Source organism: Martes martes (assembly GCF_963455335.1).
Source record: "Martes martes genome assembly, chromosome: 3".
NCBI classification, from domain to species: domain Eukaryota; kingdom Metazoa; phylum Chordata; class Mammalia; order Carnivora; family Mustelidae; genus Martes; species Martes martes.
In genome coordinates this window covers 69,543,196-69,561,368 of record NC_137890.1, presented here as the reverse complement: position 1 = coordinate 69,561,368, position 18,173 = coordinate 69,543,196, and the positions used below count along the sequence as shown (strand labels likewise).

At 38.7% G+C, this 18,173-nt stretch overlaps 1 protein-coding gene across 6 annotated transcripts in view; it reads right to left on the bottom strand.

Annotated features, from left to right (window-relative positions):
* STARD13 (StAR related lipid transfer domain containing 13) overlaps positions 1 to 18,173 on the bottom strand; it is a 516,117-nt gene that overhangs the window by 30,053 nt on the left and 467,891 nt on the right. For all 6 annotated transcript variants that reach the window (XM_080798625.1, XM_080798627.1, XM_080798624.1 and 3 more), the window contains one exon: positions 7,229 to 7,292. In XM_080798625.1, coding sequence (XP_080654751.1) covers positions 7,229 to 7,292 — 64 coding nt within the window. The remainder of the gene's footprint in view (positions 1 to 7,228; positions 7,293 to 18,173) is intronic.

The window sequence follows — 18,173 nt, the reverse complement described above, 5'->3', positions numbered from 1 at the left end:
TTTTGAACCAAAACAAACACATGAAAACCAAAGTAAAACAAAAACAAAAACAAAACAAAGAAAAAAGAAAAAACACCCATTTTCCTTTTGCACCTTGTGCATATAATTATTATAGTATGTCCCAAGGGTTGTGACATGATTCTGTTCTTTCCACCAGTGCAGAATCTTTCAAGATATTGATAGTACATACAATAAAATATTTTTTATTGTATGTACAATAAAAATACATACAATAAAAAATTTTCCATCGCAGCTTAAGGCACACATATATTACAATAAACAAACTAATGCTATAATAATTATCCTTGTTCATACTGATATTTCATAATCTAGTTCAGTCTGTTTCATTTTTAAAAAATATTGTTCCTTACCCACCCAACTGATTTCACAACCCACCAATGGGTCATGATCCACCATATAAAAATCACACTGCTCTAGATAGAGTCTTTAAAAAAAAAAAACAACAGGGCCCAGCAGACTATCAAGCATAGAGCAGACTCTCCAGTAATAATTGTGGAAGTGTACAGATTAAGAGATGTTGAGATTTCACCTGTTTGATAATTTTTTTGAGGCTAAAAACAGTTTGATTACTTAGAAATGCAAAATGGAAATCTCTAGGAGTCAGATGTATTTATGAGAAAAAGACACACTAAACTTTAAACTTTTTAAAACTTTTTTTAAACTCTTTTTATACTTTAAACTTTAATCCCATCTCAATGGCTTAGTAGACCATGGAAATCCAGACACGTCTGGATTCTATCAAAAGAACTGACAGGAGGTTCTCACGATATTGTTGTGGCCAAGATAGCTAATTGTGTTTGATGCCACAGAGAGTTTTGCTGGTGACTGGTTGAGTAGCTCACACCAAAGAGTGCGATCAAAAGGCTGAATGCAACTAAGGGAGAGATCTCTGAAGGATGCCTCAAAGCTATGTCCATTTTAAGAATAATTTGAATGAGCCAGGATAATTCACAGTTTTAAGTATGAATACAGCACAAGATAAATCGCTAAGTTATCTTGAACAAGGTACTCTTTTTGATAGTCAATTTCCTCAGCTGTAAATGGGAATGATAATAATACACATCTAGCGTGATCTGTCCACACACCCAAAAGAGATTAAATGTGAAAATGCCACATAAGTCCTAAAGGGAAATATAAAGCTAATTACTGTTTTTAGAGACTGGTGATACCGAGATGTATAAAGATCTTAACAGAATTGAAGGATGGCCTGATAATAAGATGGAATGTCGTGAAGTAAAATATAAAGGCCCTAACTTCAAAAATTAACTATAGCATGTGCAGGATGGAATAGATTTAGTGTAATAGCGGTTCCTATTAATAGCTTTGAGAGTTGTAGATTTCAGCTTAATGTGAATTCACCATGTAACGTGGTTAACAAACTGAGACACTAACTTTGGGGTATCCGACCAGAGCACGGATCTCAAGACTTCAGGTTGGAGCCCCACTGTGTTGTGCCCTGGTCACGACCATCGGAAGCATTCTAAGAGGCACATGGAAAGGGCTGTATTTCTAGAGAACAGTAATCAGGATGGCCAAGGATCTAGGAACCATAATTCCCCTGAACAATGATTGAGAGAACTAAGAGTTTGGTTTAGAAATGAGAAATTCTAGACCAGTGCTATTCAAAGTGTGGTCAAGGGGCTGCCAGTCCCCAGACTGAGCAATCTTCAAAGATGTCAGTACAGACCTTATTGAAAATACAGCTTCACTTAGTTCATCTTGAATAGAAGGTAAAAAGGAGTACTTTAAGTGTTTAAAAATTATTTTAAAACCCCTTCTCCAATTGTAGTCAGTATGCTCTGTGAGACTGGTTTCTTTATGAGGACTAGGATTAAAACAAACAAACAAAATTTAGATATACATTCTTCCCCATGAATATAGTGTTGTTGGCAATCCCTCCTAAATTTGGTAACAAACAAGAAACTCACTGTCATGAATACTCATAGTCTTAGCATTTGATCAAAGTGTGTGAATAGGCATTTAATATGGGAAACTGCTATTTCAAAGTAAACTTTTTGTTTGGTTACAACAGCTGAACAACAAAAAGGTTATGAGTGTAATCACAGTTCTTCATATCAATTACCTATACACACACTTTCAATAAAATTGTGAACAGTTTTTGTAACTCTTTTCTATTTCCCATTATATTTGGCTTGATTATATTCATCGGAATGCAACTTTTGTGTTTGTTGAGTCTAATAATACAACAATGAGGTTTATATTTTCTATAACTTTTTTCATTTCATATTTCTAATAATCCATTTGTACTGAATTTTACAAAAATATCCTGGTAAGTGGCAGACTGGAAATTAAAACTAAAACAAACAGAATCCCAAGTCACTCACTGTAGACCGTTTGAGAAACTTTGTTCTAGATTGAGCAGAAGTCAGAAAACTTTCTGTAAAGAGTCACATATATGAGGCTTCTGGGCATGCAGTTTCTGCCAACTGAACTCAACTCTGCTGTTATAGCCAGAAGAATGAGTGGGCTTTGTTCTAATACAGCTTTCACTTTCTTTACAAAAACGGGAACAGTGGTTTGCCAACCCCCAATCAAGAGGATAGAGCTAAAGGGTTGCCGTCTGAAAAGCGAAATCTCTATTTCGGCGCTTCTTCAGAGGAGAGAGCTAGAACCCAACTGACTAAAGTTTACATCAAATCAGCTTTTAGCTTATTATCCGGAAGACTTCTAATAATTAGAAAGAAAATCAACTGCCTTGCAATGCAGTGAGCTCATCATGTCTGGATGCTTATAAGCAGAGGCTGAGTGACCTATGAGTGATGCGCTCAGAAGTAAATTCTGTCGTGGACGAGAGGCTGGAAGAGATGACAGAACATCCCTTCCAACTCAGATCCTCCAGTTCTAGGATATTTCCATGCAATTATCTTTAATTCAAGACTGTAATACTTTCCAGCTAAGTGAATGCTGGAATAAAATGTCATTTTTCTCTCATTTGACCCTGCTGTTTGGAGCTGCAGAGAGGTGTCTAATCTGGTGGGAGAGACGGGGCTTGTGTGACAGGCGGGGAGTGGGTGAAGTGGAACAGAGACCAGGCCCCTGGGCAACAGCTGCAGCTCCTCTGAAACGCTGATGGGCATCCAGGCCAGGAGGGGCTGGCAGCAAGGTGGCAATTAGTCATGGTTTCTGTGTCGCTTTCCACCTTTGGTCGTGATTTCAGAGAGCTTTATTAAAACTATAACTTTAAACAGAACCTTTTGAAGCCCTTCTTTCTCTCTTGGGAAATCTTCGGGAAGAGCCTTGTGTGCGTACGTGTCCTTCTCCTTCCTCATTTAACAGATAGTCTCATTGGACTCTTCGGCCTCTGACTTTAACTTTGAAGAGAAGTCATACCACATAAACAGTCACCATAACTGGGGGATTTTAAAGTCATCACGAAGCAAGGATGAATTGTGTAGTTAATAATGGAGAGGAAACACTTTTCTGAAAACAAGTAGGTCTGCCTGTGCTTTGGAGTTTTAAATTTAGATGGAGCACCGATATTTATTTTTTTCTAAAAAATGAGAACATTCTTAGTGAAATTATATATTCCTCAGAGACAAATGCCAACTAGACACGGCAAAAGAATTTTTTTTTTCCTGATGGAATTTGGCCATATCTTGACATTGGAAACAGGACCCCACCCAAGTCCACAGCTGCAAGAGGCAGCTAACGCATAGTTACATAGAAATTTAGAATATATCTTCCATTAGAATTAACTGGAGCTGAGTGGCTGAGTCCACCTGTTGGGATGCTGGAATGTACCACTTGCAGAGCTGTCGGGGGGGTGCCAGTTGCTGGAATGCCTCTTGGCTGGGTTTTAGTAAGTTTATCAGTGAGGTGTGTGGCCAAGATTGAGAATGGTTTTCTCTACCTGACTCTCCCAGAGACAGGGAAAGTTACCTTGAAGGTAACCTTGAAGGTTACCTTGAAGGTTACCTTTCCTCTTGTGCAAGGAAAAAATCTTATGGTATTACCTTGAAGGGGGGAGGCTGGAGTGACTTCATTTTTCTTGGGGCTTTACAAATAGCATTTGATCCACAAGAAAAGTACGTGCCTAACTAGGAGGCTTCACCATCCTTCTCTATTTGTGGACTTGTTTTTTTCTCTCTTGGGTGAAACCCACCAAACTCTTCGGAATTTATAAAAAAAAAAAAAAAAAACCAAACAAGAAGGAAATGCAAAGCAAAGCAATGAGATTCACTGTGAGAGATCCAGAGATAGTTTTCCACGAAGACATTAAATAAATTGTGGCCTTCTGTACAGATGGCAAGAAACATCTCTCTTCTAAAAACAAGAGAAACAAGTAACCGTATGTATGGCTGAGGAAACTCTGTCTCGGGCCAAGCTTCAGGAGCTCACTCAGACTCCAGCATAGTTCTGAATTCTTTGAAAGGCAAGGAGGGGCAGTTTGGTGCTCGAATATCTGGGGTCAAACCCTGCCTATTTCTGCCTGACTTTGAACGAGTCTGTCACTTTGGCCCCTGCATCTGTGACACGGAGCCCATGATGAGGAACAGGGCTGACATACACTCCGTGTGAGTGTTTGCTGCCCACCACACAGTGAAGCAACACATACAGCCCCTGCAGAGGCCCCAAAGGGTGAAAGAAGGACTGTGACTCTGGACAGCTGGGCGATTTGGGGATGACCTTCTGTAGAATTACACATGTCCGGGCCTCTGCAGATGAGAGCTGAGGATTATATTTTTATTTCTTGGATTGCCCCAAATGGGGACATACCTAGAGGAAATGCTACTACTGGTCTTTTCTTTTTTTTTTTCTTCCAAAGACACTAATTCCAGAATGACTGCAGCGTCACAGGGTGCTTTCCTCAAGTTTCACTTTCTATATTTGAATCACTTGGCCTATTCCTAGCTTGTATTTATTTTTCGTAATTTTTTTTTTTTTGCAGTAAAATAAAGGATGAACCTATGATTTGTGAAAGGGGCAGATGACAGGAACGCATGCCTCCACACAGGGTCTCCTGCATAATTTCTTTGACCACAGCCCCCGATGTGGGTCATTACTGAGATCCATGGGGTGGTGGAGACCACATGTTGAAATTATTTATTTGAAAATTCAGGCCATGTCTTCTCAATTTACAACGTGAAAAGCAGTATTTTATTCGGGTACATGCATTTGTGAGGCCTCTAGCTAAGCCAGGGCTGTCTGGGCGTGCGCCACTACATCCAACATCAGGAAGAAATTAAGAATGTCAGAAAGACTGAAGTGACCAATTTACAGAGGAGCTTTTGTGAAGGTAACACATAAAGAGCCCAGCCAATGGCATCTGGGCCCATCTCACATCTCACAGCTTCTGAAAAACTGGTGATTGGGTGAGAGTCCCATCATTCCACTTGGCTGAAGACAAATCATGTCATTAATTTTTGTCTTCCGTAATACAGTGTAGCTACAGATCTGGATAGGAAACCGTATAGACCAGCCATGCTTTAGACGCACAGGCGTGGCTGTGTCGGTTTTAATAAGAACCATGTGTTACAACCAAAACAACATCTGACCCTCAAGCTTCCAATAGTATGTCTGCTTCTCAAGGGGTCTATTCAGCCATGCAGTTATTGGGACGTTTATTCCCACATTTTAAATTTGTCTTCAGCCTAGACAAATTGCTCATATTTTAATATTCCTTTGGATAGGGGCGCCTGGGTGGCTCAGTTGGTTGAACGACTGCCTTTGGCTCAGGTCATGATCCCGGACTTCCAGGATCGAGTCCTGCATCGGGCTCCTAGCTCCTTGGGGAGTCTGCTTCTCCCTCTGACCTTCTCCTCTCTCATGCTCTCTCTCACTCATTCTCACTCAAATAAATAAATAAAAGCTTAAAAAAATATTTTTTAAAAATTCCTTTGGATATTGTTTTTTGCTCTTTTACCTCATTAGCTTAAATCCTTTGGTTTCTAACTCAAACCCTAAATTGTTTCTAAGGTGAGGTCAACCAAAATTCATTCGCTTTCTTTCTTTTTTTTTTTTTTTTCCCTTTGAACGCTGTTTTAGAACAGAAATTCAAGTTAAGGTTATTTTTAAAGATTAGGTTACTCCGGAGTGACTAAAAATCCATTGGATTTAATGATTTCTCTGTGTAGACCAGGATAAAGAGAGCACTTTGTTTTAACTCAAAGATGTTTTCTCTGCTTCCTCAAAATATACTGAGGCTTGACTTCTTACAAACTGGAGACGTGAAATGAAAAAAAGTACGAACGATCTTAATTCTGAATTTCCCAAAAGGATCAGTTCAGTGAGATCGAGGTCTTTCAGCACGGTGGTGGCCATGAGGAGTCTGGGTTTTGGAGTGAGGCATGCCTGAGTCTGAAACCCAGCTTTGCCACTCGCTGAAAGATCGTGAACAAATGACAACCTGTTCAAGTTTTACTTTCCTTCCCCCAGGAAACATAGGATCCCTACCTCAGTAGATTAAATGATATCCTGCATGGTCAGTACGTAATGTAGCTCCCAGAAAACAGTAAGAGCTCAATAAAGTCCAGCTCTATTTCAGAACTGAAATCTCCAGTCTCATTCATAGACAGAATAGCACATGCGAGTCCTGGAACAGGGAGGAGCATAGTGACTCGTAAAACAGAACAACATTCCTTGTGACCAGAGAAAAGCGCACAGGAGGAGGAAGGGGGAGGGGGAGGCAGATTCAGGATCTTGTCGCCACATTCCCTGACATCCCCTCGACCATTATGAAATGATCCTGCCCGAGGATGAGCATGTCTTCAAGCATACGTGGAAATGAAATGCCATTGAAAAGGACGAAATGGAAGACATTTGGCGTGGACCCAGGGGTTCTTTTCTGCGTTCTCTTAATCTACGAATCACTGTGGAGTATTTGATTCTGATATGGAGTGGATATTTACAACTAAAGAAACTTCTAAAATATGACCAAAAAGAAGACATGTCATATCTTTATGCAAACCCTCTGATCAACAAAACAAAAAAACAAAAAAAACAAACAAAACAAAACAAAAAAAACCCACAGCAAAACAAATGGTGAAATGATTGGATCCTGGCCTGGGTTTCCAATGGACTTATTTATGCTTATTTATGATGGTTATGATAAGAAGAGATATTTGGAGAACAAACACAGATCGTCAGGCATTTCAGAATTTCACTTGGGTTTACGATGTCCTTAATCTATGACCCTGAGCTTCTTTTGTTAATACAGCCATGATCTTAGCAAGGTGGAGACACCTACCTTTTTCTTTTGGAAGTTCACATCAAGTTTCATTGAGGCACACTTGTTCAGTGTATTTAGTCGTCTAAAAAGAAAGAAAAAGGTGATGATTGCTACTACAAATAAACCTAAATTTTCTTTTCAGCTTGATAATTCTCATTTATTGCCAACAAAGTCAAAAGTGCAGAAATAAGAAGTTATGTCCCAAGAAAGTACTGCACCCATCCAGATGTGCTACAGTAGTGCTCCCGTTGGTGCTCCAGCCCCTGGACTTGAGAAGACTCTGCCGTGGAGCCTACCAATCCCTGCTCAGTGCCTAATCTAAACCCAGTCTTTTCCTGGCTTCCCTTTCCACCATTGTTGGAACCTATGAACAGTCCTTTTAGCCCTGTTCTCATCAGCCCCTCCATTCATTTGCCACCTCGACCATGCTAGTACCCAAATTCATATCAACTCAACCATCTGTCTTCTCCCCTGCTCTTGGGCTGTTGGGTATAAATGGAAAAATAACTCGGTGCTGAATTATACATGCTATAGACTAAATTGGGTCCCCACCAAAATTCGTATGTTGCAACCCTAACCCCATGTGACTGTATATGGAGTAAGAAATAATTGAGGTTAAACGAGGTCACAGGAAAGAGCCCTGATCCAACAAAATTGGTTCCTTATCAAGGGAGACACTAGGGGGCTTGGTCTCTCTCATTCTGCCATGTGAGAACAACAGTGAGAAGGTGGCTGGCTGCGAGTCAGAAAGAGAGTGCTTACCAGGAACTAAGCCCTGCTGGCACCTTGATCTTGGACTTTCCAGCCTCCAGAACTGTGAGGAAATAAATGTCTGTTGTTTAAGACACCCAGTCTGTGGTATTTTGTTATGGCAGCCCGTGCTGACGAATAAATACATTTTGATTTTCAGCCTCAGCGGGGCTCCGAAAATTGCTACCCAGCATTCCTTTCATTTTTTCCTCTGGTTGGCTCCCAATTTCAGATTGTGAAAAATATCCCAGTCCCACACAGAAGACTTAGCCGCTGCTGCCGATGAGAAAGTACAGCTGAGTACAAGTCCTTGGACGTGAATTCTTGTATTAATCCTTTCCTTCATCACACACACAAACAGGATGTTTCTCTTCTTTTTCAAAACTAACCCTTTATTTAACCTTGTTATTGATTTCAACATCTACCACTTCATCTGGGACCACGATACCTCATTCATTCCCTCACCTCAGCAGATTCTCTCAACTGCTTTCTTCTCTTTAAGAGGATCCCTGTCTTGAAGAAATTGACTAATCAATTAGTTAGCTACCTAAATAACCAAGATCACACTAACTATTAATTCTCCCTTCAGCCCTAAGTTTTTCTTCAAGCAACCATACTACCTACCTCAATATTCTCCTCCTTATCCTACTCAGTTTGCTGAGAACCGTCTCAATTTTCATTCATTCACTCTTCAATCCATTACAATCCAATTTCATGAAATGCTATTTGTAAATACCTTGACTGTTTTGTTTTATCTCATTACTTTTAAACATCATACAGACTGAATGCATAAGGTTTAAAGAGTCAAATATTACCCTCCTGTCCTTTTCCATTTACCCCCTCTTTGGAGGCAACTCTTTCACTTATTTCTTTTGTTGGCATTAATGCTGTTACTTCTTTTTTATTTTTAAAAGATCTTATTTGTTTATTTGCCAGAGAGAGAGAGAGAGAGCGAGCGAGTGAGCACAAGCAGGGGGAGAGGCAGGCAGAAGGAGAGGGAGAAGCCGGCTCCCCTCTGAGCAGGTAGCCCGATGTGGGGCTCGATCCCAGGAGCCTGGGATCATGACCTGAGTCGAAGGCAGCCACTTAACAGACTGAGCCACCCAGGTGTCCCATGCTGCTACTTCTTAATTTTTCAGTTCAAATCGTTATTTTTAGACTTTGTTCTATGAACAGTGAAGATTTGTTTTTTACTACCTATTCCCATCCCTCACCTTTCCCACAGACATTCATACCCTTTATCTATTATTATAGTTATGTCATAATTTCATAACTTTTTGATAAATCAATATTCAGTGTTTATTACATTTACTATTGACCATGTAAATGTTGTTCACACATATATCATACTCTGATTACTTTGCCTTCCATTCTCAACTTTTCATTATCCCAGGAGTTAATATGCATCCAGTTTGTTTCCTTAGTTTTCAATGTATTTATTCCTAAATTAAAACTCAAACACTTCCTCAGCTATTTCTAGCTCCCTAAGTGCATTAATCTATTAATATCTATTAATCTAATTTTTTGGTAATATCTCTCTCAGAGCCTTCTGACCTGTTCTAGCTGGGGTTTGCTGCCCTTATTATAATTTTATTTTATTTTATTATCATGGACTGATCAGATTTCTCAGCACTCGGATTCTCAGATTCTCCTGGAGTATGTTTTCTAATATTCTGGAGCTGAATTACAAAAGAGGCCAAGAACCTCCATATTTGGAATGTAAATACCAAGTTGAGTGTCCCCTCCTTCAACTACGCCTGGTGTCTCCCAACATAGGGAACTTCTGTTTTAACCTCTCCAGAGAATAATCTTCTTGTCTTGTGCTGATGGTGGGAAAGAAAAGTCTCCTAGATATAAATTGGGGGAGTAAATTGAGGGTTCTAGCTACTTTAAAACAGAATTTCAAACAACCCTCTTCTTTTTAACCTACCTTAAACATCATTCCCCATTTGGAGCTTTTTAGGATTACTGTGGTAGAGATTGAGTTAGTTTATGACTTACTTCAATGACCACTTAGCTTTCATTTCTTGGGCTTGCCAAGTTCCCTACTACATTATTTCTTTCTCTGCTTTGAAAATTTTGTAGTGGTGGTGTCTCTCTCCTTGCTTTCGTGAAGATATATCTCTCTACATCAGTGAAAATTTGGAAAGCAAGAAAAGTCAGATGTTCAGTCTCCCATCTTTGACCAATGACTTTTTCTTGTGTGGCTATGCATCGGCTTTAAATTTTCAGCTCAATGAGTTTTGACAATTTTAACTACCCTCAAACAAAGTAAAGAACATTTTTTCCCATCAGAAAGTTCTCTTGTGCTCCTTTACCATCAGTTCTCTTCACTACCACATCCCCTCTCATCACCCCCAGGGACATCCTCTTTCTGATTTCCGTCGCCCATAGACTGATTTTGCCAGTTCTTGATTATCATAAAAATGGAACCACATGGTATGTACTTTTTTATGTCTGGCTTTTTTTCAGTCAACACAATGTTTTTGAAATTGATCCATTTTGTTGAGTATTGCAGCAATCATTCCTTATAATCGCTGAGCCATTTTCTATAGTATGAAGATACACAACTGGTTTTGCATACTCTTTTGCTGATGGACATGGTCAAAACTGGCTGTTTTGAGTTTTGGCCAATGGCTTTTTGTTCATCAAATTCCATAACTTTTTTTTTAGCAAAGACCTATCTGTAGCAATGGACACTAATTGCCACTCTCTATTCCTTGAAACTCTTCTCTTTGGCATTCAAGATCATGAATTCTCTCATCTCTTGAAACACTGTCTCCTTCCTGTCACTAAGTAGTACTTGCCCTTAACTACTAATATTTTTTAGAAATTAGACTGTAGTTTTTGCTTTTTACTCTGTATAAGTATACTGAAATAACTTATCTCATCTTAAAATAAATTAGACTCTGATGATGCCCAATCCTCTTTCTCTAACCCAGACACTTCACTTGAGCCCCATAGTTACACTCCTAAATACTCACTAACCTCACCTGTTTTTGTGGGGCTCTGCTGGCCCTTTAAACTCAACTTTCAAAACTGACCTCATTAAATTCTCTTCAAAACCTGCTTCTGCTACTTCATGTCTTATCTTGATTAAGAGCATCACCAAGTAGGCCACCCAAACTGGAAAATGGAGTCATCTTGACACTTTTTTTAAAGATCTGTATTCATTTGATCACCAAGTCCTGTCAGTTATACTTCCATTATATTTTTGAAGTCTTGCGTCTTCTTTAGTCCTACTTTGGTGCTTTCTCAACTTTTACCTAAAGTCAGGCAATAGCCTCTTAATTGGTTTCACTACCACTTCAAATGCTTCAATTAAAACCAGTTCTATTTCTCAACTTTTTCTCATGTCATTAATTTATTTATAAATATTTGATGACTCCCCTCATTTTCAGCCATCTGCAGTTTACCCCCTGACTACACATTCATTAGTGTCAAATATAATAAGCAACCCTGGATTAGAAACTGAGCATTTAGTCTGAAGCTATCTTTAGCATGGGCTTGGCCTTTGCTCTTATAACTGACAGCCTATCTTTTTGTCCAGTTCCACACGTGTTAATATCACTGCCAAAGAGCTAAAAGTGGTATGTGAGGTAAATTTTATATATACATTTTCACTTGGGTATATAATGAGATATATAAGAGCTTAAATAAACATATGATATGTTGCTCATTTGGCAGCTCCGTAGCAGGTTTGTTTAGGTAAGGATTGTCTATTATTTATAAAATTTACTTTTCTAATAAACTTGTTCTTCCATTATACTTTGGAAGCACACAAACAAACCTTTTTATTCTATGCAAAAGTTTTTGATCTACTACATATACAAAAGCCAGCAAAGGGCTCACCCTTTATATATCACATGCCTGAATATGCTTTATACTTTCTGACACAAACAGGAAGCTAATTTATCATTTTTTAAAGCTAGAGACTCAAACTAGATTTGACCATGTAAATTTAGGTCCTTTTATCTCCCCTCAACTCAGATGTTTGCTGGCACCTTAAGAACTGCTTCTCTATTTGGAGAAAATATTTGCAAAACCTGCATCTCATAAAGGACTTGTATCCAGAATAAAGAACTCCTTAATAAATTCTATAATGAGTCAAACAATCTGATTTTAAAAATGTGCAAAATATTTGAACATATAGTTCTAAAAGAAGATATTCAAATGGCAAATAAGCACATGAAAAGATGCTTAACATCAGGAATCAGGGAAGAAATGCAAATTAAAATAATAAGAGACCACTACATACACTGGAACGTCTAAATTAAAAACATTGACAATACTAAGTTTTAGCAAAGACACGGAACCACTAAACTTCCAAAGGATACAACCTCTCTGGAAAATAATTTGGCAATTTTATAAAATTAAAATATTTCCTTAGCATTGACCTAGTGACTCTACTTTTATTTTTATCCAAGATAAAATAAATCATATATCCATACAAAGACCTGTCCTTAAATGTTCATAGCAGATTTGTTCAGAAAATAACCAAAAAGTGGAAATAACCCAAAGGTCCCTTAAGAAATAAAAATTGTGGTACATACCTATAATGAAATATTCAACAATCCAAAGGCACTGGCTACTGATACATGCAATAAAATGGATGAGTCTTAGAGGCATTGTGTTAAGTGAAAGAAGCGAAATGCAAAGAGCATATACTATAAAATTCCATTTATACAAAATTTTAGAGAAGGTAGGCCTGTAGTGACAGAAAACAGTTTAGTGGTTGCCAAATGCCAGCAATATAGAACTTTTTGAGATAATGGAAATGTTCTGTATCATGATTGTGGTAATAGTTACATAACTGTATATATTTAACAAAATTCATCAAGTTGTATATTTTAAGTTGGTGATTTTTGTTGAATGTATTTTATACTCTAATAAAGCTGAATAAAAAACACTGTAAGTGAGTGACATCAGTAGGAATAGTGGAATAAAAATCTCTAACACTCTGGGCCTCTATAAAAGCAAGAATAATATTGGCAATGATTGTAAAAATCAACTTTTGAAGAACTTTGAAAATTAATAAAGGCTTGAGACAATCCAAGTACTGTTTATTTAAGAAAAAATTATTGAATCTATGTAAGAACAGTGAGATATGAGGCATCTGAACTTGTCCTATTCTCATGTTTCTTTTCTCAATTTTGCAGAAGCTTTGAAAAACAACAGCATCACAATCAGAGTAGCTGTGAAAACTGACAGCCTAGAAGCCCCCGGAGAGGGCAGAATGGGTTTGGCTCCCCAAAAGCTCCATTATTAAAGAACTATCATTATCTGAGCTGTCTGGCAATTCCCTGAATGCCCCCATTCATAGGGCTTATCTTCATTTAACGTGACTCTGAGCTCATCACTGAGAATAGTTTTTTTCCTAGTACGTTTGTCAAAAACAATCAGTGGCAATTATTTAATATCACATCTGCCTGAAATGGAGATAAGATTCGGGCCAAATAAGATACGAACCAAAAGAAATGAAAAGAATAGCTGCAGGAACGATAGGTCCATAGGGGACTTAGAAAAGTTCCAACATATTCTTAGAAATCTAGAAGTCCAAGCACATATGCAGAACTTTGTACATACATGGAAAAGGTATGAGAAGGTCCTAATTTCTCACCTCTGTCTGGTATTGGTGATCTGCACAAGCAGGAAATAAAAGCTAAGGCAGAGTTATCAACTTCCTGCTGGAACACTGAAACCATAGCCAAATATGCACAAAGAGCCTTTGGCAAAGCTGGGAGAAGTACTGGTTCAAGGCGCTTAAGGAAATCTCTGTCATTTGCTGACCCTTTACTCTAAGTAGGGACTTCAGTGGTAATATTTTGCAAAGGATTCAGACTTTAGACAATTAGCTGAGGAAAGTTACTAAATAATTACAACAAAACAAACCTTGGGGAGAGGAGGGGTCTGATTTTGAGACTTGCTACATAACAATGTTTAAAATGCCCAATATTACGTGAAAAATTACAAGACAAAAAACTGATTCTGAACTTCAGATGGAGAGGCAAAAGACACAGAATAGCCAACATAATACTGGAGCACAGAAAGGAAGCCAGAGGACTGATTCTACCCAACTTCAAGACTTACTATAAAGCTAAAGTAATCAGGACAGTATGGTATGGGTAAAAGAATAGAAAGTATATCAATGAAATAAAACAGAGAGCTCAGAAATAGGCCCATACAGTGTGGTCAACTGATCTCTGATGAAGGAGCAAAGGTTATACAATAGAGAACTGACAGTCTTTCAACAAACTGTGTTAAACAACTGAACATCTACACACCAAAAAAAAAAAAAAAAAAAAAAAAAAAAAATCCATCTAGACATTGACTTTAGACCCTTCACAAAAATTAACTGAAAATGAATCGCAGACCTAAATGTAAACACAAAACTATAAAAGTCCTAAAAGATAACATAGAAGGAAATCTAAATGACCTTAGGTTTGGTGGTAACTTTTTAGATGCAACACCAAAGGTATGATCTTTAAATAAATAGCTGATAAACTGAACTTCATTCAAATTAAAAACTTCTGCTCTCTGTGAGACAATGTCAAGTGTGTGAGAAGAAAAGCTATAGATTTGGGGAAAATATTTGCAAAAAATGTATCTGAAAAAGGACTATTAGCAAATATATACAAAGAACTCTTAAAACTTAATAAGAAAACAAAGAATCCATTTAAAAATTAGGCAAACAGTCTGAACAGATACTTCATCAAAGATACACAGATGACAAGTGAGCATATAAAAGGATGCTTACCATCATACCTCATTATAGAATTGCACATTAAAAATAGCCATGAGATAAACATGGTACACCTATTAGAATGACAAAATTCTAAAACACTGACCACACCAAATGCTAACAAGAATGTGGACCAACATGAATGCTCATTCTCTGCAGCTGGGAATGGAAAATGGCACAGTACTTTGGAGGATAGTTTGGTAGTTTCTTACCGTCAAACATACTCTTACCATAGGACTGAACCATCACGCTCGTTGGTATTTATCCAAATGAGTTGAAAACTTATGTATACATAAAAAAAAAACCTGCACAGGAATGTTTCTAGCAGCTTTATTCACAACTGCAAAAACTTGGAAACAACCAGATGTCCTTTAGTAGATGAATGGATAAATTAATTGTAGTACTTTCAGATAATGGAATATTATCCAGCACCAAGAAGAACTGAGCCATCAGGCCACGAAAAGACAAATCATGAAGTGAAGAAGTCAGTCTGAGAGGGCTACATACTGTGTGATTCCAACTATAGGAAAATCTGGAAAAGGCAAAACTATGGAGATGTTAAAAAGATCAGTGGTTTTCAGGAGGTAGGAGGGAGGGAGGGCTGAACAGTCAGGGCACAAAGGATTTTCAGGCTGTGCAACTATTTTGTATGGGACTATAATGGTGAATACAAATCATTACACATTTATCAAACCCAGAGAATGTGTAAGACCATGAGTAAAACCTAATGCAAATAATGGACTTCGGGTGACGATGATGTGTTGGTGTGGAGTCAGGAACAGCCGTGTCCCACTCAGTGTGGTATGCTGCTAGTGGAGGAGGCTGTGTATGGTACAGGGGCCTAGAGGAACTCCCTGTACTTCCTGCTCAATTTTTCTGTGAACTAAACGGGCTCTTTAAAAAGTCTATTTTAAAAGTCACTTTATTTATCCAACTTCGAAATTACTAATGTAAAGTGATCTGCATTTCTTTTGCTCTCCATCTACTTGCCCATTAAGTTCTCAATCCTATCTACAAAACTATTATCATTGAAGACATTGTAGAAATCCTGGGTACAATTTCAAGTATCATACACACAACCATTCAACTCCTCCTTTCAAAATGTGTAAGTGTATCAGAGCCACAGGTTGTACATTTTAAATATCTTACAATTTTATTTGTCAAATATGCCTCAATAATGCTGGAGAAAAAAATGAGCTGATTTGCTAAGATGAAAAAAAAAAAAAAGACAAAAAGAGAGAAGATACTCTCTATGGTAGCCTGAAGCTAGATTGACAGTTCAGCGTGGTGTAGCACCAGCCTGTGACTTATCTTGCACAAGTTAAAATAAACAATGGCTAGACTCCACAAGAATACAAAATGGATGAAACACACATCCCAGAGAGAATTAAATGCCTCTTTAAGGACTGGCTGCCTCAGGTAAAAGAACATGTCACATAACAGAAGTATTCAGAGCACTTTAGCAAAACCCCTGTGAAATTCTGCTATGAATGAAGCCAATCTGCATTCAGGACAAGTGTTTAGCATTGGCATTTGTTTACCTCTAACTTACTGTTAAATAATAGAAAACCCTTCAGATAATCTGAGTTGGCCTAGTACTGGTTTCCTGAAAAACTAGTCCTGCACGAATAATAATTTTGATTATAAAACTTATTTTATTTGCTGCAGGAACAGTGTGTCCCCCACTAGATTAGAGTTTCTTTTGAGGCAGAAACCATAATTTATTCTTCTAATCCACGGTCGGCCTAGCAGGAAAGTTCATACATGGTAGTTTCAGTAGGTTTTTCTTTCTTAACAGAACATGCTTTGTTTATATAGGTCCAATCAGTGATTGATTTTTAAGTAGTCGCAATAGACTTTGTATAGTCAGAGTAACAGAATTATTCTCCCCCACTGAATATGACAAGCTAAGGACTGCATCTTATTTGCATCCCTAATGTCTAGCACAGGCACTGGCTAAAGTGAATCCTCTCAGTAAATGTTTGCTAAAGAAACTTAAGAGCTTGGCAGACTCTGGGGACAATTTGGTCTGATGAAAAGAATTTTCGGATGAAGAGACTAAGGATCTGAGAGGACCACCTGCTCAAGGGAGCCACACAGTACTTAGAGGTGGAGCTAGGACTTCTTCCTGCCAGTGATTTCTCTGCTCCTGCCTACCCAAGAAGAATTGCAGTGGGGCCTGGAAAATGAGAGCATAGTCCTGTTGCTAACACAGGCTCTTCAATAAATGGCAGTTTATATTATCCCCTCTCCTTTTTCTCCATGGAAAGAGAAAATCCAGTACACATGATGAAGCCTGTCCACTTTGCGCTTTGAGCACACTGGATTTCTGTGTTAACATAAGCAAAGCACTTTGATGTTTTTAGAAGAAATGTCACAATCATATCGCTGCCAGAACCTGTTAATTTCTATGGTTGTCTTCAGAATCCTTAAGAAGGGGCTAATCCATTAGTAAGGGGAAACAGAAATCTCATTTTAAGAGTGAAACCTGAGGTTCTAATGGCAAAGTCAATAAGAAGAAAAGAAGTCAAGACTTGTCCATCCAATGGCGTACCATGTACCAGGAAGAAGGGGAGGTGCTGGGAATGCAGAGGTGACCAGGATGTGGGATCTGCCCTTTCGGACCTCACAGTCCTGCGTGCGATGTAAACATGACAAAGAGAAGAAGGAACAACTCACTTTCTGAGTGCATAAGGACAAAACCTTCCAAAGGAGAGATGATTTGAGCAAGCCTGTGAAGGTCTAAGAGAAATCTGCTGTCCAGGCTAAAAGAATTACAGGCAAAGCAAACAGGTATTAGATAGCATGCTTTAGTCTGGATGTTGCCAGTCTGTGAGTGGGAGTAACTGCAGAGAAAGGCAGGGTCTAGATCACAAAGGACCAAAATGAATATGTCAAGAGCAGTCTGGGCGAGGGGGAGCTACTGAAGGATCTTAGACAGGAGAGTAACGTAATTTGATGGCACGTCACAAACATAAGTGGTGGCAGGATGAGAACCAGCTGAAGAACAGTTAGGACGTGTTTACGGTAGTGTGGGTGAGAAATGGCAAGGAGAAGACGGGAGTGAGAGCAGGTGAAGCTTTTGGTTTTTGATGTGTAAGCTGCGGAAGGACAGAAAGGGAGGGCGACTCCCAGATTTCAGGCTTTGTCATTGTGCCACCGAACACAGAAGCAGTCACTTAGGGAAGTTGGTAGAGAGCTGGGAGGGAAAAAATAAACAGCTCATGTTTGGAGGTATTAAATTTTAGCGTCCTTTAGGACACTGAGACCTACTTGGGAATGGTGGGCGGAGAGACGATATACACAGAAGATGTACGGTAATTGAGCCAACCATCAGGAGAGAATTCAGAACCCTGGAAACTCCAGTGTGTCAGGCACCGGCCAGCGAGGAGGAACCAGGCTCGGGTAGGTAAGAGGGCAACGGAACTAGCTGTAGGGCGAATCCAAGAAGCCACAGAACGAGCATTACGG